At 39.5% G+C, this 24,286-nt stretch overlaps 1 protein-coding gene across 2 annotated transcripts in view; it reads left to right on the plus strand.

Annotated features, from left to right (window-relative positions):
• cenpi (centromere protein I) overlaps positions 1 to 24,286 on the plus strand; it is an 82,195-nt gene that overhangs the window by 16,050 nt on the left and 41,859 nt on the right. Inside the window, exons 3-12 of one of the 2 annotated variants that reach the window (XM_078210353.1) lie at positions 1,517 to 1,635; positions 5,105 to 5,212; positions 5,966 to 6,014; positions 10,334 to 10,380; positions 14,234 to 14,323; positions 15,654 to 15,776; positions 16,028 to 16,177; positions 19,298 to 19,418; positions 20,817 to 20,908; positions 22,656 to 22,767. In XM_078210353.1, coding sequence (XP_078066479.1) covers positions 1,517 to 1,635; positions 5,105 to 5,212; positions 5,966 to 6,014; positions 10,334 to 10,380; positions 14,234 to 14,323; positions 15,654 to 15,776; positions 16,028 to 16,177; positions 19,298 to 19,418; positions 20,817 to 20,908; positions 22,656 to 22,767 — 1,011 coding nt within the window. The remainder of the gene's footprint in view (positions 1 to 1,516; positions 1,636 to 5,104; positions 5,213 to 5,965; positions 6,015 to 10,333; positions 10,381 to 14,233; positions 14,324 to 15,653; positions 15,777 to 16,027; positions 16,178 to 19,297; positions 19,419 to 20,816; positions 20,909 to 22,655; positions 22,768 to 24,286) is intronic. The other variant, XM_078210354.1, reaches the window with a different exon arrangement.

Raw genomic sequence — 24,286 nt, forward strand, 5'->3', positions numbered from 1 at the left:
GAAGTGAAAAGGCGTTGTGCAGTTTACAACTGCACCTATTGAGAAATTGAGGGGCAGACTATGGCAGATGGAGAATTAATTGATGAACAAAGTAACACTGAAGTGCAGGATAAGACATCCAGAAGTACAACTATCCAAAGTAGGAACAAAGGGAACATACATGCCAGAAAGGGCTAATGTGTGGAGGAAGATAAGGGAATGTCATCGGTAAATATAAACATTGCTAAATGGGTAGGATGAAAGACATGAAATAAGATCTATAGATTGGTAAAATGAGGTAAAGACCTGGAAGGTCAGAGTGTGGTGTGAATTCTGACCGTGAACTGAAAAGTGGTTATGATCCCAGGAAAAGATCACAGACTTGCAAAGAGGATTGTGATCGCATGCAGGAAAGATCATGTAGCAGTAGGCTAGGAAAAGATGAGGGGGAGTAAAGGTCATAGCTTGACAAGAAAGGGAATTATAGATCAAGCTGAAGAAGCCCTCATGAGAGAGAGGATTTAGTACCTGCTCAGAACTTGGAAGATAAGCTGATAAAAGAAGCAAAACAAAGAGTTGGCAAGCTGGAGCAAAATTTCAATGACTGAAATATCAGATGGGACAGTCAGGGCCCTATTTTACCATTTTGATTCTAAGTGTCAGGTGGATTTGAAACTGGGGGTGTTTTAGATCTGACTTTTAGACCCGTTCTCAGGCGCCCCCATACGCACTCTGCCTGCAAAAATATCAGCGAGTCCAAATCGCGCTGCACAAACCTGTAGGCGGGGCTCAACATGCCCAAAAGTCCTGCATCTCCAATCGACACCTCCAACTGCGCATGCGCAAAAAAAATGATAGAATGCGGCTTCCCTGCCACATCGCTCCCGGGCTGGATAATAGCAGTTGTAGAAGCAATAGATACAGGACTTGCTTATCCAATATACTGACTGAAATTCTACATAAGGGGCAATGTGAAAAAAGTTTGCTCACAATGCTTTGTTGTCTCCATGGAACAATATTCACTCAATGAAAGTGTCACTGAAAAAAGATTACGAATAGGCCCAGCTAGCATGTAAGAAATATTAGAGGAAAGGGAGATCTCTAAGATACAAAAAAATACAAGTCGCCAATTATCAGACTGTTTTACGAAAAGTTGTAAAGTGACCAGTCTACTTTGGATTACCGTGTGAGGGTAAATTAACTCAGTACTTTGCGCAATAGGTGAAGCTAGCAAGATGAAAAGCTTTGATAACATGCCTCTTTTTCAGCGATACTAAAGTTCTTTATTAACAAACAACCCTTTTATTTTTCTTAAATATTAGTTTAATGCTGTCACATAAACCTTCAATTAGGACTGTTCTGTTGACATCAATAATGGCAAATATGGCAGTGTACACTGCTGTATCATTGCAAACTAGTCACGGTCTTTTGTAAAGTGCCTAATATTTTTATTTTTCGTAAATTTCTCTTTTTGATCAAAACAAAATACTACTTTATATCTTAAATAAAATACTGCTTTGTATGTTAATTTTCACAGTTGACAGATTTAATACACGTCTCTTAAAATGCCTTATTCCTGCCTCCACGGTCCCTGAAAGTGCAGTGACAAAAGCAATCTCTTGGATGTGTACAAGGAAACCAACCATCAATGTTCAGGTTAGTTGGAATAGAAAATAAAAAAAAACATAGGAGCTGCAGTAGGCTATATGACCCATCAAGTCTGGTTTCCAAATCAAGTTCTATCTCAACTCCACCTGCATACATGGTGGGTGGGATTTTATGGCCTCACTCGTCCTGAAACAGGAAAATCTCGCTCGAGGTCAATGGACTTTTCCATGGTCTGCCCCTCGCCCACTACGATTGCTGTGGTGGGAGGAACTGGAAAATTCTCCCCTGTATCTCTGTTTCTTAAATCCCCTCGTGTCTAAAAATCTGTTGGCCCCTGTCATAAATATACTCAATGACTGAACATCAACAGCTTTCTAGGGTAGTGCATTCCAAAAATTCCCAACCCTTTGAGTTGCTGAAAGAGGGACGAAATAACGTGTTTCAGGACTTGGGCCTATAAATATTAGCTGTGTCAGAGCTACAGCAGAAGATACTTAGACAATTGAACATCATGCATTTCCTGAGAGCATTCATCTAGTTTACATTTATACTCCATCTAGTTTCAACCTTGCATTTATTTCCAGCAAGGAAAGCAGGAATCCAAACCATGCTTTTAATTTTCCCTTTTCTATAACTGAATGCAGGAATTAATAATAGATTCAACTGGCTCAGCATAGAGTTGGAATTGAACCTGACAGAGGGGGGATCTGTGAATCAGAAGCAATCATAATTAGAATGAGCGTGAAGGAATACTGCTGTTTTATTTTGATTTGCATATCAGAATCTGAGTAACAAAGTTTTCACAGTTCATAATCAATCATGCCTTATCTCAGCACTTTTAGTAAAACAATATTTGAGTGGAAGCTTGACACAACTTACATATTGTGGTGAAATGAACACTATGGAAAATAAATGTGTTGTCCTCGAACTTGGGTCAACTGGCACTGTGAATAAAGACATCAAACTCATGAATTATTGTACAACAGATCTCCTTTATTGTACTTTACCAAGTTACTACAAAATTACGCCAGGCATCAAACTTCGTTACAGACAAAAGTAACTAACTTCTGACCTACTTTGTTATACACACAGTATTTGAAAGGTATCAAAACTTCACAAAATATCCAAACTCACGACTTGGACCTAGAGATACTATCTGTGGTGAGGCAAACTGATCAGATTCCCTCCTCCTAGCTATCTGCCACCTGGACTACAGCTCTTTGCACCCTACATCCTGTAAGGACTCCATCCCTTTCTCTAAGCTCCTTCGCCTCTGTCGCATTTGTTCCGGTGATGCCATTTTCCAAAGTGGTACTTCTAATATGTGTTCCTTCTTCCTCAACTGTGGTTTCCCACCTACAGTTGTCGACAAGGCCCTCAACAGCGTGCAGTCCACCTCCCGCGCCATAACCCTCACCCCCTCCTCCCTCCCGGAACAAGTATAGAGTCCCCCTTGTTCTCACATTTCACCCTGCCAGCCTCCGCATGCAAAGCACAATCCTCCACCATTTTTGCCAACTCTCGCGTGATGCCACCACTAAACACATCTTCCCTTCACTTCCTCTGTCAGCATTCCACAGAGACCGTTCCCTCTGGGATAACCTAGTCCACTCCTCCACCATACCCAACACCTCTCCCATCACCCTTTGGCACCTTCCCAGGCAATCGCAGAAGGTGTAACACCTGCCCCTTTATTTCTTCCATGCTTGCCATCCAAGGTCCAAAACACTCATTCCAGGTTAAACAGCGTTTCACTTGCATCTCTTTCAATTTGGTCTACTGCGTTCTCCACTCCCAATGTGGTGGTCTCTATATTGGAGAGACCAAATGTAGACTGGGTCGTTTTGCTGAGCACCTCTGGTCTGTGCGCACTCAGGACCCTGACCTTGCTGTTGCTTGCCATTTTAACACACGATCCTGCTCCCTAGCCCACATATCTGTCCTTGGCCTGCTGCAATGTTCCAGTGAAGCTCAACACAAACTGGAGGAACAGCACCTCATCTTCCGGCTAGGCCCATTACAGCCTTCCGGTCTCAACATTTAATTCAACAACTTCTAATTAGCTCCACCCCACCTCAACCCCTTTGTTTTCATTTCATTTCATTTTTAACTGTTCTCTACCTTTTAATTCTTTATTGTCTTTCTTTATTTTTCTTTTCCCCCCGCTCTTCCCCCTTATTTTATCCTGCCTTTCCTTATCTTTTCTCCCCCTTTGCTTCCCCTTTCCCCTATTTTATTACTCCCACCCATTACCACCACCCCCTCCCCCCAAATCTTCATCTGTCACAGCTTATTCTCTGATTTCAGCTTCTCTGCCGTTTGGCCATTCACACCTTTTTATTCTCTATATGGACTGCCATTAGCAGCCTTTCCCCTTGTTTTTGTGGCTATGACTCATCTTGCATTCCCTCACCCTGCAGCATAAATATCTCCCACTTTCTGTGCCTTTTAGCTTTGACAAAGGGTCATCTGGACTCAAAGTCAGCTCTTTTCTCTCCTTACAGATGCTGCCAGACCTGAGATTTTACAGCATTTTTTCTTTTGGTTTCAAATTCCCCCCTCATGGGCCTTGTTCCAATTGAGTCTCAGACTTGCGGTCTTTCTGCTTCTTCGACAATGGTTGATTCCAGGTTACTGCTGCTGATGTCTCTTTGTCTCTTCTTCTTATACAGATCACTTGATCGTGCTTCACAGGACAAGCACTAATTGATCGCTGTCTATTTGGCCACGAATACTGAAGAGTCATGCCTCTGTCAGAGGTCATAATTCTCTCAGGAACACAACACACAGATCAATCACTCTCTGTTCAAGGCATAGCAACAGACACTGTCAAATCAATTCTCATGTTGTTTCCATAGCTGCATGTCCTGTTCTTTGCTATTTTCATGGTCCTTAACCTGATTCAGAGTTAGCCCTTTGAAGCATCAGACTATCCTGGTGTCTTTATGAATACCCATCAAGCTACAAATGACTGGATTAATGAATTAGTTAATTCATTAATGACTAGTCATTAATCTGGTCGAATGACTAGATTAATATTTCTGGTGTTGATTCTTCTGTTAAGCCTTATTCTTCACAGCAAGTGCAAGATTCACCATCTTCAGCTGTATCTGTAAATGGTCTGGTTGGCCTTGTTTCAATGGCAAGATGACATGAGTGAACACATTGATACAGTGGGATTGATGGCTTTCATTTGCTGTCTTGTGTCTAATTTGGTTTAATCTCCTGGGCCCATCACAATTATAGCTCTGTCTACTTTAGGCAAGATTTGTAAATGGACATCCAGACTTGTATGCATGTGCAGAAGATGAGAACTCAACTTTCCAAATGGACTTACAATGTTTTTGCAAAAGAGTAGGCAGAAGCAGTGCAGAGGTTGGCTTATTATTGTGGACGTGCAAAATTAATAATACTTCTCGACAAGGATTGCACAAATCCAAGCACGTGGTTAGAGTCAGGTTGCAATTGACACAAACTAAACACTGCCTGATTGGAAGTTCTTTTCTCTGCTTTGCAGGTGCTATTTATCAGATGGCTATTAACCGTATTTGATCTTTTGGACTCAAAGAAGAATTTACATTCATTGTATGGCATCATTTTCTTTTACCTTCACAATGACAAGTTGGTAAGAAATGCTGCAAATTGTCCTTGATTGGGTGCAGTGGAAAGAGTGTAGAGCTGTAACCTAATAACTAGCTCAAGTTAAATTTGATAACCTGCTGTTGGCTTTGCAAAGAAGAGACTGGTCACTTTTTTTCTTAAAATTGGAATAGCTAGTTGAAGATCTCAGACCTTTCATGTAAGGCACTACCAAGGTTGTAAAGAACTACGATGCAACATGGGACCCTAATAAAAACCCATGTTCTTGATCTTGAAAATTTCAAAGAATCAGCATTCACAGCCTTGTGGGACAGTGTTCCAGATTTCCACCACCCACTATGTGGAGAAAGTGCTTCCTATTTTAATTCCTAAATGGCACCGTTCTAATTTCAAGACTGTGTCCCCTACCTCTGGAGTTATCCAGAGGACATTGTTTCCCCATATTTAGTGTATTGAATCTCTTATTTTATTCCTTGATTAAACTCTACTCAGCCTTCTAAGTGCAAAGGTGTTATTAAATAACTTGTGCTGCAAACACCAAGTTACAATTTTATTTGTTTTTTTTAAAAAAACTTATAATCATTAAGCATTTTTGGAAAGGTGTTAATATTTTTGAGATGTGCCACATTGTTGTAAATTAATAAACTGCTGTTAATCAAATTTGTTTACCACCTGTAATGAAAGCTACTCGAGCAGTGCAAAGAAAACTAATATAATTTGTAGAGTTTTTCAGCTTTTTAAAATATAAAATCATTCAAGATTTTCTTTTCCTTTCCAGTGCCCTTATATATGCCACCTATTGTACTTGCTAACTAAAAAGGAAAATGGTAAGTAGCAAAAGCAGCAACAACTTTTTGTCAGAAATTATAATGATACATTTTTTAATTTGCTGGTAACTGGTAAATACAAAAGAAAGGAGGATTACTTTTGTCTTTTGGATTTTGAAATGATGTGTTTGTGTATTAGATATGTTGGCAATATCTTTAGAATTCTTAACAGATGTCTTCACATTCTCGTTGACCACAGGCGAGGTTCCAGAAGACTGGGAATTAGCCAATGTTGTTCTCTTATTTAAGAAAGGAAGCACGGATAATCCAGAAAATTATAGGCCGCTGAGCCTGAGATCAGTGGTGGGAGAAGCTTTTGGAAAGATACTGAGGGAAAGGTTATATGCATGTTTGGAGGAAAATGGACTAATTAGTGACCGGAAACATGGTTTTGTACAGTGAAGGTCATGTATCACCAACTTGATTGAGTTTTTTGAAGAGGTGACAAAGATAATTGATAAGGGAAGGGCTGTGGATGTAATTTATATGGACTTTAGTAAGGCGTTTGACAAGGACTTACATGGCAGACTGGTACAAAAACTAAAATCACATGGAATTCTGGGTGGACTGGCTAAATGGATACAGAACTGGTTTGGTCATAGAAGACAGAGTAGTGATGGAAGGCTGTTTTTCAGAATGGAGATCTGTAGCTAGTGGTGTTCCACATGGATCAGTGCTGGGACCTCTGTTGTTTGTAGCATATATAAATGGTATGGAAGAAAATGTGGGTGGTCTGATTAAGTTTGTGGAAGACATGAAGATTGATGGTGTTGCTGATAGTGATGGGGATTGTCAGAGGATACAACATGATATAGATAGATTGGAGACTTGGGCACAGAAATGACAGATGGAGTTTAATCTGGACAAATGCGAGGTGATGCATTTTGGAGGATCAAATTTAGTATGAATTATACTGTAAATGGCAGAACCCTTAGGAACATTAACATACAGCAATGTCAATGGGTGTGCAGGTCCACAGTTCCCTAAAAGTGACAACACAGGTTGCCAAGGTGATTAAGAAGGCATATGGGATGCTTGCCTTCATTGGCCAGGGCACCAAGTACAAGAGTTGACAAATCATGTTGTAGCTATGTAAAACCTTGGTTAGGCCACATTTGAAGTATTGCATGCAGTTCTGGTCGCCACACTACCAGAAGGGCATGGAAGCTTTGGAGAGATTGCAAAGAAGGTTCACCAGGATATTACCTGGTCGCGAGAGCGTTGACTATGAGGAAAGGTTGAATAAACTAAGATTGTTTTCACTGGCAAGATGGAGGCTGAGGGTGGAGACCTGATAGAGGTCTACAAAATTATGAGAGACATAGACAGCATGGACTGTCAGAGGCTTTTTCCCAGGATGGAAGTGCCAACTACAAGGGGGCACAGGTTCAAGGTGAGAGGGGGAACGTTTAAGGGAGATAGTTTTTCATGCAGAGCGTGGTGGATGTCTGGAACGTGCTGCTAGAGAATGTGATGGAAGCAGGCACATTAGCAACATTTAAGAAGCATCTGGATGGGTACACAAATAGGAAGGGAATAGAGGGATACGGTCCGAGTGAGGATAGAAGGTTTTTATTTTGGTTTAGTTAGGTATCATTGGAGGACTGAAGGGCCTGTACCTGTGCTGTACTTTTCTTTGTTCTTTGTTCAAATAGAGTGGCTGTTGTGTATCTATGACCCAGAGACATTACTCATTAACTGTGTTTAAAAATGTAGTATGGGATTGCAGCCAATTTCTTCAATAGTGATGTAACATTTTCCTAGCCAAATTAAGCCAGATAGAGCATTTTTTTCCCTTTTTAGGGAAGGAATTCTGCCACCCTTACCCAGTCTGGCCTACATGTGACTCCAGATCCACAACAATATACTTGACTTTTAACTGATCTCTGAAATAGCTTAGCAAACCACTAAGTTGAAGGGTAATTAAAGATGGGCAACAAGTGCTGGTGTGCCCACATCCCATGAAAAATATTTTTAAAAACTCATTGCAATTCATCGTTTGATAACATGGGATGGATGTGGTCAAACATGGTAGTCATTTGACAAGTTTGTATCTGATCTTGATTGATAGCTATGCTGCTTGAGAAGGCAGGAGAAGATTTTGGAAGACTGCCAGTGGACTTGTTGATGGCCAGTGCAAAATGTAAAATAAACTGCAACCTGCTTGTTGCTTATTCTATTTTATAGTAAGAAGCCTTACAGCACCAGGTTAAAATCCAACCGGTTTATTTGGTATCATGAACATTCAGAGCGCTGCTCCTTCATTAGGTGAGCCACTCACCTGAGGAAGGAGCAGTCCAACACCAGTATCTCCACATTCTATTTTATAGCATGTGATTTCACTTCCCTCCTATGGAGTTATAATGGCAGAGGGAGGATGCATAAAAGGTCAGCATCACAGACCCTTAATGGTGCAGGAGCAGGTGACTGCAAACAGAAACAGAATGGAATGAAATTTGGAGAAAAGAACAGGGATTTTATGTGTCATGCATTGGAACAGAGTACATTTAGGTTAGCATGAATAGGATAGCTAGTGAGCTAGTATCGGTGTATGATTGCATACAAATTGCTACATGTTGGAAAAGTTGAAGTTTAAGAGAGCATGAAGATGGGTTGGCAAGAAGAGAAATGGCATAATTGAGTCTGGAGGTGACAAACTTTGATCAGAGCCTCAGTGGCACTCCCAAATACCTTGGGATCAACTTAGGTAAATTCTGTTCATGGTCTTGACTGGCATTAAAATTGTGCCTTTAAAGCTTAAATTTATGATTCTAAGAAATCTTATTGATTTCCACTCTTGTTTCTTGATGGCAATAATATCCTTGTAGACAATATTTGCCATGATTTTTCAGTCAGTAGCAAAGTTATGGTGCTTGCACCTAACCTTGAAGAAAGCTTTGTGTAAATGTGTAGTGATCTCTAGCATGGATTTTACCTTTCCTAAAGTTAGTTTAATTCTGGTATCAACAGTAGAGATCTTGAGTGTTCAGCAACAGTAGCCAATCACATTGAAGAGTCTCATGGAATCTCTAGTGCAAAAGTAGGCCATTCAGCCCATCGAGCCTGCACCAATAACAATCCCACCCAGGCCCAATCCCCGTAACCCCACATATTTATCTTTCTAATCCCCTCGACACTGAGGGGCAATTTAGTATGGCCAATCAACCTGACCTGCACATCTTTGGAGTGTGGGAGGAAACCAGAGCACCTGGCGGAAACCCCCGCAGACACAAGGAGAATGTGCAAACACCACACAGTCACTCAAGGCTAGAATTGAACCTGGGTCCCTGGCGCTGTGCGGTAGCTGTGCTAACCACTGTGCCCCCTTGCCAAATCATGAAGTAAACACACTAATTATCCTTCATTTTTAAATGATTTTCAGTGTGAAATAAAGATTGAAATATACATGAGACTAAGGTAGAAGCTGAAATATCATAAACTTTATAAAGAATCAATTTTATTAGATTAAAAACCTTTGGAGCACTTACCATAATAGAGAAATTTGATATTCCGCAAATATAAAATTAGTTTTTCAGGGTCAGAAAGATTGTTCAGTAATTATGAACTTGATACAGAGTCGCACCTCATTTGAAAAGGCAAAACTATTTTCAAGGATTTTTACAGTGACATTATTAGTGTAAAAATGGAAGTTCATGTCAATTCAAATGGTTTTCCATCTGTGGGATCTTCAACACTGCACCCTGTGGAGGAAAGGAAATCAATAACGGCATCTTTCGGATTTCTGCATTTAATTGCGTATATGTGGATGTCGGGTGTTGCTGTTAGTTTAACGTTTGTCATGATAGCAACTGCTGACAGTTTTGTATTCATTGCAGCCAAAAAGTCCAAGCTGTTAAGTTGCTACTGAAGTCCTAGTCGGAAAATTTGAATATCAATCTCTGCTCTTATTTTATATGTATGGGTCTTGTGACAGTAGTTATGATGAGTTCAGTTTCAAAAGACTGCTGAACAGAACAAATCTATCTTTCAGTGAGAGGTGAAAGTAGAGGGAAAATGAAGAAAAGTGCACTTTTCAAACTGTCCTCGTCTCATTTTGGCTGTAATGTTGATTGTGAGATTGCTAAATTGTTGTGCTGTTTGACATATAATTCTCCTGATTGAAAGTGGAAACCTGGGAGTTGAGTAGCTTTGAGGAGGTGGAAAAGTAAATCTCAAATGCATTGTGTAATTTCTATATTTGAGGTGTTGGTATTTTTAAAATTGTGAACCTCTTATTTAAGACTGATCGACGTTTTATTTTTATTTTGTTTTAAACAAATGCCACCATTTTTATGTTGTACTTCCTTGTCATTTCTCAGTTAAACGGTTCAGAGTCAAGAAGTTAATTGACCTTCAGTCCAAAATGGTAAGTTGGTTAGTTTTGTAACATCCTATTCTAATGGTTAAAATGCTTAACATTCAATGCGTCGCAAGTTATGAAAGCCATTGGTACTCGGCAGCAGGTTTCATGAAACCTTAGTGGAGATTTTCTAAGGTCAACTATTGAAAATCCATTTTTTGTATACTGTTAAAGCATCAAACATCATCTTGATGGCTTCTTGATGACATATTGACAGCTGTCAAAATTTCATTTTTGTCTTAAAATCTTTGAACAAGTTGTCGGCAGCAACCATCATCGCCTTCTTGATAACTTCGCCATTGGGTAAACGGTTTCTTATGTTTTGCCAGCAGATGGCTAGTGTGAAAAGATGCCTCTTTGCCAGCCTTGCCTTTAGCATCAGGTTTTGAAAAGAATGACAACTGAGCCTCACAAAAAATGGTTTTAGTTTCATTTAGGCTTTTTTTAATGAACCTGGGTAGATTTGTAAAATGTTTCAGGTCTTTTGGGTCAGATGGGTTTAAAGGGATTGAAATTTCAGTGATTCAGGAAAAAATACACAAGTAGAAAAGTTTTACTGTTGCCTAGCGGCAGTGATACAGACTCAAAAGATGGGAGTTGAAAGAGGGGGCATTCAGTTGTGTATCAGAGAGGAAACAGTAATTTAAAGCTCTCGAGAAAAACTACAAGGCTAGTGGGACAATAGTTAACAATCAGTTATAAGATTCAGTAAAGTGATCAGTTTCAGCAGAGGTGCTCCTGGAAGACTGGGTTTGCTTAATTTGTTTGCTCTGTAGTTGAAACAGCGAGTTCAGAAAGCTGTTTTTGGACATCTCGGGGAGAGATAGAAGTTGGGTGAGAAGCATCAAGTGAATGCCCAGGAATTTACTGGAAGAAAACCTTTTGCAACAGTGCCAGTCCCAAGCAAGAGCCCTTTATGTCAAGCTAGTAGTAACTCTTCACTGGCTTATATGCGTGTAAAGATATTGCTGGGGTGAAAGAATATTGGGAATTGGAACTGTGTTCTTGTGTTTGTATTTGGACCTTTCCAACCTTTTGTCTAGTCAAAACTAGTTCACTTTTCTTGTTTTAATAAATACGTTATTGTTTGTCTTAGAAGTCCATCAGACTCCTATGAACATGTTTAGTAACTTTCCTTCATACTTTTAAAAAAAAAAGTAGTTTGGATCTATCAAGCCAGGATCTGACTTATCCAGTATTAGAAACCCCTGGGGTTGCAACAGTTGTATACAGCACAATTCGCGGCTCATCAGATATTGTCGTCATCCATGTACATAAGCATCGAGACATGGATACATTCAGGCTTGGGCAGTTGTGTGGTGTGAATGTTACTTGCCATTTAAATGCCAGGGTATGGCCATCTCCAAGAGAGAATCTCACTACGTTCCTTTGACATTCAATGGCATTACCATTGCTGAATCCCCGTTATCAATGTCCTGGGGATTACCATTAACAGAAACTGAACTGGACCAGCCATATAAATACTATGGTTACAAGAACAGGTCAGAAGCTGGAAATTTTGTAGGGAATAAATCACCTCCTGACTGCCCAAATCTTTTCACCATCTACAAGGCAGATCTCACCTGCCTAGATGAGTGCAGTCCCAACAATACTCGAGAACTCAAAACCATCGAGGATAATGCAGCCACTTGATTGGCACCGCTTACTCCACTTTGAACATTCACTTCTATCACCACTGATGCACAGTGGCAGCAGTATGTACCCTGTACAAGAAGCACTGCAGTAACTTACCAAGGCTCCTTCAACATCACCTTCCAAACCCCTGACCTCTACCACCTTGAAGGACATGGGCAGCAAATCACCTCCAAGTCATATACCATCCTGACTTGAAACTATATCACGTTACTTCACTGTCGCTGGGTCAAAATCCGAGTCGCCTTTCCCAACAACATTATGGGTGTACCTACACCACAGGGACTGCAATGGTTCAAGAAAATGGCTCACCACCACCTTCTTGAGGATAATTACTGAAAGGCAATAAATGCCCACATCCCAATGAACAAATAAACTTTAAAAAAAAACTTGGTCTTCTGCAGGTGGCATTCTTGATTATTCAAGAGCCACCAAATCTCACATTATACTGCAATTTTACTATGGGGCTGGAGGAGGAGGCAGGCCCCCATGTCCATCTCAGCCTGAACATGGATCAAACCTTGTGCATTATTCTGAGCTACACTTAAGCCATTTAGCCAACTGAATTATTGGATCCCCTTCCACTGAAGTAGCTGTAAGAGGCTGGAAAAACTCAACGGCTGCCTAAAGGGTCCTTAGTATAGTAAATTCGAGCTCGGCACAAGACCAGGAAGCGAAGCAGTTGCCATCATGGCTATAATATAAAATCTGTTAAGCTCAAGGGGTCAGGACACCATGCCATCTTTACCATAGACAAACTTGACTGTTGCAATGTTATTATGCCAGTAACACATTTCTTTGGGCCAATTGAAGGGGAAGTTAAATAACAACAGAAAATGTTCAGTGGGATAGGTAGAAACTGTGGACAGAGAATCAGTAATGTTTAACATGAGGTTTCTTTTCAGTTTTCCATAATCTTTCCATTTTGGCAAAGGTGAAATGGACTACATGGTTGTCATTGAAAAAGCAGATAGGTTATGTCACTCAAATCTATTGTAAGGTTGCCAAGCTACTTGGTGCTTCCCAAAACTAGAAAGTAAAATGACTTCAATATATAATATAGATTAATTTGGTTCTGGGAGACTACATGGTTTCATGGATGAGAAAGTGACTTTTCGGCTTTTGGCTCAAGTGTAAATTGTACTTGTCTGAAACTCTCCTCCAGTTGCTGGCTGTAAGTTTTATAAGAAATAAATTTGGGCATCTTTAATTCATTAAGTATGGATCCAAGCATAAAGCTTCCAATATAGTGACAATTGGAGGCAATCTCACTGAGAAGCCACAGGTCAACTGTGGTAACACTCCATCCCTCATTTTGCTAAGCAAAAATCTACCACTGGTGTCATTATGTTCTTCTTGGTGAAAGATTTGAAGCTGTATGGGAGCATACAGACTTGTGCCCATGTATGCAAATAGCTAAAAGCTAGTGCACATCAACAAAAAGTAAGTAAAGTGACCTATAGCCTGTGGACCTCTTGGGAGTTGAAATGGATAGAGGTTTTGTCAATACCTTCTAGAGTACTATGTGCAATATTGAACACCTTTTAGAAAAGATATATTGGCCTTGGACAGAGTGTGGTTCAGATTCTGCCAAATGATATTACTGCTCAAAGGAATAAATTATCAAGTTGGGTTGTATGAACTTTAATTTGCATTCCCTTGTTCAGAAGGTTGAAGAATCATCTAATAAAAACATAGAAATGTTTTGGCCTCAACTATTTTGTGGTAATGAATTTCACACATTCACCACCCTCTGGGTGAAAGAATTTCTCCTCACCTCAGTTCTAAAATGTTTATCTCTTATCCTCAAACGATGACCCCTAATTCTGGGCTCCTCCACCATTGGGAACATTCTTTCTGAATCTACCCTGTCTAATCCTGTTAGCATTTTATAAGTTTCTATGAGATCCCCTCTCACCTAAACTCCACTGAATACAGTCTTAACTGACTTAGTCTCTTCTCATATGACAGACCTGCCACCCCTGGAATTAGGGTGGTAAATCTTTGCTGCACTCCCTCTATAGCAAGGACATCCTTCCTCAGATAAGGACACCAAAACTGCACACACTTTTCCAGGTGTTAGGAATCACTTTTTCTCACACAGATGATAGTGTGAATTTAGAACTGTACCCCCAAAACACTGTATACTGGGAATTGAAATTTCCAGGACCTGTGCATTCAAATTATGATGTAATCTGTTTTTCAGGGAATGCAGCCACATTTAGTGGCTCTTCTCCTGCTGTATAAGATCCATGCACCTGAATATGTTTCTTTGACACTTCCTGGAAAGCCCAAGGTATGTTGTCTTTAAGATATTTATTAATTAATATAAAGTTCTGTGAGGACTGTTAATTATTCTATTAGTCATTCTAGCCATATTTGTCCTATGCAAAGGATTCTATTTTTTAGGTAGACTGTGTCACCATACTTGAGTTTGAAATTTCTACATTCGATTGTTTTCTTGGCTACTAGGAAAGTTAAAATTTTTGAAAAAGACAAATGTTTGGTGTTGGGATGGGATTTTTTAATTGATTTTTTAAAATTAATGTTCTTGGTAAATTGATACCCAGTGAGATCTCTTGTGGATCTTGTAGAAATTTGACAATATGTCACTTTGAACAAAAGTATGTGCCTCAGATTTCCCTCTTTAATGATAGATACAGTAATAAGAGCAGATTTGTCTGAACTCTGTCACTATAATTTTAAAAACGTGTTGTGAACTTTTTCCATGTGTTAATGAATATGAGCCTTTGGTTGCATCTAAAATAAATATGCTCGACCCTTAACCTGATACATCAGCTAAAAGTAGTCTTTTTACCAAGCACAATGTTGGAAATACTATTGATGAGATTTTGTTTGCTGAAATGTTACCTTTCAAAGTACTGAGGTTGCTTATAATTAACTACGACGTTGTAGAATGATTACAGTGTTATACCTTTCATAGACAACACACTACTTTGTGTTTAAGTTGGTCTGCTCTTTTACGATCACAAAGCCTATTTGTTTGAAGTAAACCATTTATAATCAACTTAGGAGGTTAGTCAGAGAAGTTTGTAGATTGGAAGGTGCTTCCAACTTCTAACTCCAGATGAGGGAGGGATGTGTAAACAAATGTTCCTTTCTGATATGTTAAAATGTCATCAAGTTTTGATGGTCCCACACCTTTGATATTGTACAATTTTTACATTGTACTGGAATGCAAAAGCAAAGTGAAATACTTGCATTGTGCACGATACAATAGTGTTAAAATGAATCTGAGGAATCTGAAAACTATGGAAAATTCAGATAGCTGATTTGTTGTATGTGGGATATGATATATTTAACACTGGATCCTTTTATTCCTGCAACCTATTTACGAGTGCAAAAGATAATGTTTGTGGTCTGTTCGATTTAAATCCAACTTAGCCTGGATGGGGTTAAAGTTCAATCCAGGTCCCAAAGGCAAAGTAGTTCTAATGGAATTCCTGTTTGAAATGTTAACCTATTTTCTTTCCTTTGCAGGTATGTGTACATTTCTATGGTCCTGTTTTTATTATAGTTTAAAGACTTTAAAATCTAGAGTTTTGGAACTTCGGTGTACTTTTTTGAATATTGTACCATATAAACATGAAATCCCTGTCTTACAGAGCTTTCAGGTGTCTGGTTCATTCTGGAAGAAAGCCATTGAAAGTGTTCAGAACAATGGTTACAGGCAATTAGCTGGAACCCCAGAGTTGGTGAATTTAACAGAGCCTCCGATGCGGAAGAGGGTAGGTAAGGAAAAGGATAGGTAAATTACCCCAGCTTTCCCTGAATGTACTCCAGTACTGCAGAGATTATTCTGATGTTTCTCAACTAGTAAAGTGAGCAAATTGGTATTGTAGAAATGTCTTGAAATTGATGGTTATTAGCCAGAATAAGTTGATTGTTAATGCATTGATAAAATAGAAATTGAAGCTGACACTGAATGTGCTTTAATCTTAAGTGGATTGGGCTTTAGCCTTGTGTTCTATTTTTGCAGAAAAGAAAGCTGCATCGTGAATTGATTCCAATTGTTAGTACTGCTCCACACTTGACAGAACAGTCAAGTTCCCTGATGCAGAGCAAAACATTTCCTTTGGAACAGTTAACTACATTCTCACAACTATTACAGAACTTTGATCAGATAGAGGTGAGACAGCTTAAATAATATTTGAAATGATATTTTGGAATATTTTTGTAATTGATTTTAAAATCTGTAATTGTAAATGTTGAGGAGTGTGGCACTCCATCTTCAAAAGTGGAAAAAAATATTCCTGCTTCATTTATTCTACCTGCAGTGGGTAAATATGCATTTTGGCTGAAAAAAAACATAGATGACCATTAATTTTTTTTCCCCATTCATCTTCAGAAGGAGTAAACTCCTTGTAGACTTATATCCACAAGACAGACAAACAATCCATTTGGCCTAACCGGTTCATGGCAGTATCTAGGTTCCACCTGAGCCTCTTCTCGTCTTTTCTCTCCTATACCTGCATCATAACCATCTATTCCCTTCTCCATCATATACTTGCCCAGTTTCTTTTTTTAAATGCATCTAAATTTGTTTCAACCATTGCCTGTGGTAGCAAGTAGCACTTTATTATCGCACTTCGGGTGACAAAGTTTCTCCTGAATTCCCTATCAGATTTCTTGGTGAATATCTTCTATTGATGGCTTCCAGTTGTGCTCTTCCCCTGTCTCCGCTGTATCAAAACTTTCATAATTTTAAAGACCTCGATAAGGTCACTCATCAGTCTTTTTTCAACAGAAATGAGATTCAACTTGTTTATCCTTTCCTGATATGTATACCCTGCATTTCTGGTGTCATCCTTTTAAAACTTCCCTGCAGTCTTTCCAGTTCCTCCATATTTTTCTAGAAGATGATGACCAAAACTGTGATGTACTTGTGAATTCTACCCCTTGAGAGATTAAACCCAATGCTTAGTTTGATTTATTTTTATCAGCCTTTCATTATATTTCCCAGTAGTGGTGCAATTTTTAGTGATTGAAGGATTTGTATTCTGAAATGTCTTTGTTCCTTTACCACACCTAGACTCATCCCTTCCTAGTAGCAAGTGATTGACCTATTCTTCCTGCCAAAATGTCCTACCTCATGTTTATCTTTCAAACTCCATTTACCAGTTATTTGCCCAGTCTGTAAGTTTATTAGTGTCCTTCTGTAATTTATTGCAGTCCTCTCAGTGTTGACTGTCCCCCACAATTTGATGTCATCTGCAAATTTAGAAATTGTATTGGTTGAAAGCTTCAAGTTTTTAGGTGTCCAGATCACCAGCAACCTGTCCTAGTCCCCCCCACGCCGACACTATAGTTAAGAAAGCCCACCAATGCCTCTACCTTTTTAGAAAAGTAAGGAAATTTGGCATTTCAGCTACAACTCTTACCAACCTTTACAGATGCACCATAGAAAGCATTCTTTCTGGTTGTATCACAGCTTGGTATGACTCCTGCTCTGCCCAAGACGGCAAGAAACTACAAAAGCTCGTGAATGTAGCCCAATCCATTATGCAAACCAGCCTCCCATCCATTGACTCTGTCTACACTTCCCACTGCCTCGGCAAAGCAGCCAGCATAATTAAGGACCCCACACACCCCCGACATTCTCTCTTCCACCTTCTTCCTTCGGGGAAAAAGATACAAAAGTCTGAGGTCACGTACCAGCCGACTCAAGAACAGCTTCTTCCCTGCTGCTGTGAGACTTCTGAATGGACTTACCTTGCATTAAGTTGATCTTTCTCTATACCCTAGCTATGACCGTAATACTTCATTCTGCACTCTCTCATTTCCTTCTCTATGAACAGTATGCTTTGTCTGTATAGCGTGCAAGAAACACTGTATACTAATACATGTAACAAGAATAAATCAAATCAAATTCCCAACACTGATTCTTGAGGAACATCACTTCTCACTATCTGCCACTCTCTCTGCATTACTACTCTTTACTCCTGCTATGCCACTTGTGCACAACTCCACATTCTCTGAGCTTATTCATTACTCTATAGGGCACCTTATTGAAGACTTTTTGAAAATCCAGATGCATTACATCAACAGAATTCCAATTGTCTACTCTTTCTGTCATCTCAAAAAATTCTAAGTTTTGTCCTCTTGCAATTGATTCTGGCTTCATTATTAGATTTCTCATTTCTAAATGTTCTTCTGTTCTCTTTTTTAGTCAAGATTCCATTATTTTTCCTACCATAATATTAAGTCTATAATTAGCCTATAATTCCTTGGACATGTTCTGTCCTCCTAGGAATGATATTAGCTCTCTGCCAATCCTCTTGCAATACATATTTTTCTAATGAATTCTTAAATATGAACAGTCATGCCTCTGATATCTCTTCCTAAAATTATTTTAACATGGCACAATCCATCCAGACCAGGGGTTTTATCCCCTTAAAGTTTGATATATTTATTCAGTACATCCCTTTCTTATTTTAAGTGCACTTATGCCATTACTCATCTCAGCTAATCATTCAATGTCATATCCACTTGTTCTAATTCCCTAGTAAATACCGAAGGAAAAGTACTTCTGCCATCACACAGTATTGTAAACTGTGGTATGTCTATCTCACAATAGAAGGTATGAAAGGCCAAATGGCAGAATAGCTGAAGTCAGAGGGTAAGCTGTGACAGATGGAGATATGGGGGGAGGAGCAGATGGGTGGGAGAGAGGTAAAATTGAGAAAAAGGAAAAGGGAAGCAAAGGGGGAGACAAGGTAAGAAAAGGGGGTTAAAATAGGGGGAAAGAGTGGGGAGAAGAAAAGAAAAATAAAGAAAGACACTTATTTGTGCAATAGATCCTTTACTATCTTCCAGCTCTATCCATATAGATTCTGTTTTTATCATGCTGATAGCTGCATCCCTTTTTTCTACTGTTACTATGTTATCTCTAATCTGTACAGCCACACTACCTTCCTGTTTTTCCCCTTTGTCTTTTCTAATTATATGTAATTCCTAGCCCTGATTTTGCTGTAGCCATATTGCCATATTTCAGTGATCCATACCATGTCTAGTTCTTTATGACACATGATTGCCTCAGTTCCCCTGTTGTTTTGTTCAGAAACTCTGCATTGCTGTACAGACATTTTAACTCCTTTTTAATAGAATTGCCACTTGTTTTATTCTTAATCATGCAAAATGGCCTGCTGAATGTTAGCTTATTAGATGTTCTGGAGTTGTTGTTGGCTTGCGTATTCTGTTACTCTCTTAGGTACCTCAATGTTTTAATGTGTTTTTCCTTTCTGTTCAGTTCCCTGCGCAGATGGGCTCAGTGCTGAGATCTCCTCTGTTGCTTCATTACATTAATTGGGTAAAAGATGACTCAGCACTTCTGCGGCTGGATTTCTGGCTGGCTCAAACTCTTCAGGAAGGTGAAGCAATGGCAATTCCCTAAAATTTCAAACAAAAATGAACTTATGAAATTTAGTGAAAACTGTAACTATTGAAATGATAGATTGGGGAAGGATACTGGGGATCAATCCCCATTTGTCATGTCACACAGTGTAGTTCAGAAATATATTTTTCCAGGCTGCCACAAAGGAGCACTATCTATAATAAAATGCACTTCAGTTTGTCCATATAGTTCTGATTAGTTGATTTAGTGGCTGGTCCCTGGGGTGCATGGAGGGTTTAGAGCATGTGACAGTATGGCTGCCAGAGCTGGTGATGGTTGGTGTGCGATGTTGATGGAGGAAAAAGACACAAGGTAACAAATCACAGCAATAAAGGTAGCCCGGCTACCTTTTGGGAAGGGTAGGAGAGAAGGCATCGAAGGGGGTAATTGGTGGTGACGATGACATGGGGAAGGGGTGCAGTGGAGCCAGCATGGGAGTGGGGGAATTCTATTTTTAAAAAAAACTTTTTCAACAAATTGTTCACATACGATTGGAATGCTCTGTTTAATCGAGCTATTGATTAAATTTTCAGTTAAGAATTTAATCAAATTTTCAATGTAGTGTAGTTTAAACTATTTTGTTTAATGTTGCAGATGCTTGTTGGGTTGCTTTTTTTGCACCAATGCTCATATCAAGTACTCCAGATGTAGCATAATTTAAATGCAAAGTAGCGCTGTTCCTGTCATGCCCCAGCAACTAATCGAGGTCAGGTGTACTACAGTTAGTTGCAGGGGAAAGCTCCTTTTGCATTCTCCTGATAACATACTTCAGCCTCCTGTCCCTAAAGCATGTTTAAACACTAGTTTGTATAGAGAATATATAGTTTTTAGATGTTTCTTGATCAGGTGATTTCCTATTGAATAGCTGTTGTTAAAGTTTATTAGTCACAAGTAGGATTACATTAACACTGCATTGAAGTTACTGTGAAAATCCCCTAGTCGCCACACTCCGGCACCTGTTCGGATACACTGAGGGAGAATTTAGCATGGCCAATGCACTTCACCAGCACGTCTTTTGGACTGTGGGAGGAAACCAGAGCACCCGGAGGAAACTCGCGCAGACCCGGGGAGAACATGCAGACTCCACAAAGACAGTGACCCAAGGAATTGAACCCGGGTCCCTGGTGCTGCGAGGCAGCAGTGCTAACCACTGTGCCACCCTGTTGCTAAAGAAACCCATGCAGACATGAGGAGAACATGCAGACTACACACACACACACACTGACCCAAGCTGGGAATCAAACCCGGGGTTCCTGGTGCTGTGAGGCAGCAGTGCTAATCATTATGTCACCGTGCTGCCCTGTTGTTGATATAGACCCCTTTTCAAGCTCCAGATGGCTGTTTGTTAAAGCAGATTTTTTTTCCTCTTCAATAGAGTTTGCAGACTGTAGCGGTGACTCATTGCAGAAAGAAAAAGACTTCGTAGAATTTCTAAACATCATCATTAGAACCCAAGAATTCCTGCAGGTAAGAACATTGAAAGCACTAAAGTAGCATCTTTAGGAAAATATGCACCTGTTTTTATAAACTAATTACAAGAATAGAATCAATCAGGAGTTTGTTATTGCTTGGCCTTCTCATCAGCTGAGTATTTGAAAGTATTAGTAGATGACTGTTGGTAGTCATGTGGTTTTTACATACTGCGTGTGTTTCCTCTTTCAGCAGCTGATTAGAACTCTTTGGGTGTCAAAAGTGAGTTTTCCTCTGTCCATCAGGATTCAATTATTCCTATCAACCTTTCCATGTGGAGCACTGGACTTTCTAGTACTTCCATCATGAATGTGACTTGTTTACTTGAACACTAAATTTTTACAGCTGGTATTTTTGACAACACCATGACAGTATGTAGCCTTAATTGCTACAGGTCCATAACAAAAAAGTTTGGAAATACTCTCTTGGAACACAGTAAGCAGAGAAAACAGCCACTCTATTCTGGAAACGTGTTCGTCACTGGTGGCATTAATTGGAAAAATTAAGTCGTGGGTTCTTCTTGTTTTCAGTTCTTGTGGGATGGATTAAATTTCCCAATGCATATTTCTGTTTAACCTTAATTAAGATGTGGAGATGCCGGCGTTGGACTGGGGTAAACACAGTAACAGTTTTAACAACACCAGGTTAAAGTCCAACAGGTTTATTTGGTAACAAATACCATTAGCTTTCGGAGCGCTGCTCCTTCGGCAGATGGAGTGGAAATCTCCACTCCATCTGATGAAGGAGCAGCGCTCCGAAAGCTAATGGTATTTGCTACCAAATAAACCTGTTGGACTTTAACCTGGTGTTGTTAAAACTGTTACTAACCTTAATTAAGCCATAGGAAGCGCAAGATCTTGGGGGTTACCATTGACCAGAAACTGAACTGGACCATCCATATAAATACTATGGTTACAAGAGCAGATCAGAGGTTGGGTATTCTGTGGCAACTAACTTGACTCCAATGCCTACCATCCACAAGTCAGGAGTGTGATGGAATGCTGTCCACTTGCCTAGACAACTGCAGCTGCAACAAAACTCCAGAAGCTTGGTACCATCCAGGACAAATCAGCCCACTTGATTGGCTCCCCATGCGCTATCTTCAACGCTCACTTCCAATCCATCACCAGCATCCACTCCCTTCACCACCAATGCAGCTGTGTATACCAGCTACAAAATGCACTGCAGAAACTCACCAAGGTCCCTTCAACAGCACTTTCCAAATCCATGACCTCTACCACTTAGAAAGACATGGGTAACAGATGTATTGGAACACCAACACCTTCAACTTCTCCTCCAAGCTGCAAACCATCCTTGGAACTGGAACTTAATCACGGTTTCTTCACTGTCATTGGATCAAATTACTGAAACTCATTTCCTCGTAACACTACAGGTATTCCTACAGCACATGGACAGCTGAAATTCAAGAAGGCAGCTTACCAACACAACCTTGTGGACAGTTGGGATGGGCAAAATGTTGATCAACCCAATGACATCTGTGTCGAATGAATGAAAAAATAAATGTATTTAGATGGGTGTAGCACCAGAGACTTGACTTTTACTTAGCACTTCATCTTGGCCCAAGAAATATTATCTGCTTCGCCTCTCCCAACACCAACTGACTTGGCTATTGTCAGATATATGTTTGAGAACTTGCTCTGGATTAGGGTCATAGAGCAAGTTGAGGGTGTGTGTGTGTGGTTGGAAATTTGATTCTACAACTTGTGATGTAATTATCTTTCAGGAGGGTTTTTCATGCTGTGAGGATTTTGTGTTGAAGAGCCTATCTCTTTGTGATAGTTTGTGGTGTAGCACTCAGGTACTTGCCTTGCTCACCCGGATTTCTCCAAGCTCTGGTAGGTAGCTATCTTACATTTTACAGCTTGTTCTTTCATCACTGTTCATGGTTTACTTTTGCCGCCTGTGTTTTTTCTGTCTGTATAGAATATTTAACATGATTTTGCTAAATTTAATTTGCAGTTCCGTACACAAAATTGCTTCAATTTCATTTTGAGATTTGTGAGCTGTTTTGGCATTCAACTGTATCTCCCAGTTGATCATTTGCTTTTACTCCAATTTGCACTGAGTCTCTGAATTTAAGTTATCAATGTAAATTAGAAACCATTAGGTCCTCAACAACAAACTCCAATTCTTTCACCATATGCCTGCTTACTTCCCTTCAGTTGATTTCTTCTCCAAATCTCAAGTTTTACCAGGAGACCCCACAACCATGAGCTTTTATTTGGAAGTCTAAATGCAGCATGTTTTCTGCAGAACTCTTGGAATGTTATTTTCTTAATCATCTCCGCTTGAATTCATGTTTTATGTTAGGTTATCAAACAGGTAATTCTCAAGTTAGTCATTATATTCTTTTGCACTGTATTTAAGTCAATGTTAGACCTAAGCTACTGCATATGTTTTGTCAATCATTTTGAAAATGGGCAGAGACTAACTTGTTTCAACAAGACATCTCAGTTTTAATTGGCTATCGTATAAAATAGAGTTTATACCCAAGTATTAATTTGTTTTGAGCCCTTGAAGCTTACATTGGACTTCAAATTTCTTTAGATCGGACATCAACCAGTGGGAACTTGACATAGGAAGTATGAGCAGGTGAAGGCCATTTGACACTTTGAGCTGCTCTGCCATTGAATAATGTTGTGGATGAACTAATTGTGGCCTCAACTCTACTTTCCTGCTAGCCCACTATAAACTCTCGAGTCCTCTGTAGATCAAAAATCTATTCAACACAGCAGTAACATGATGGAGTCTTGGTTGTGCAAAACTTCGAATACTATAGGGCTGTAACATGTAGAAAGGTCCTAGAATCTGAGATCGTTAGGAGAGGGATGTGCCAATGTTTGGGAGCATTGAAAACAGTTTTGCCATTAGGGAATAAGAATACCAAAGAGAGGGGTCTTGGGATCCAGGGTGAGAAAGAAGACCCAGCAAAATGGAGATGGGTTCTGGCATTAGTGAAGTGCATCTTCTAACTTTCCTATGAAATATCAAAAGTTGATCGTTTATAGCTTTCCACAATTGGCCTTTCAAGACCAAAAATGGTTTGAAATATTAAACTGAATTTTCAGCTGGAATAAGGGATGGTTTGCCTTGAGTGACATAGCAGCTCATTAGAAAGATTGCAACTCTCATTGCACAGCTGGATTTGAATCATTTAAGAAAAAACAAACTGAAGACAGGAAGCAGATTCTCAAGAGAATCCTTTGTTTTCTAACTGCAAAAAACCCAAGTAATTTTAGTTTGAGGTCATGAGAGTAAAGGATCAGTGTTTAATAGTTTCAATGTGATCCTTAACTGAAGTTGAAAATTTACGACCTTTGTTTTGAAGTTCTTTTTCTCAAAAAAAAAACTCAA

The sequence above is a fragment of the Mustelus asterias genome, chromosome 4 (assembly GCF_964213995.1).
Source record: "Mustelus asterias chromosome 4, sMusAst1.hap1.1, whole genome shotgun sequence".
NCBI lineage: Eukaryota > Metazoa > Chordata > Chondrichthyes > Carcharhiniformes > Triakidae > Mustelus > Mustelus asterias.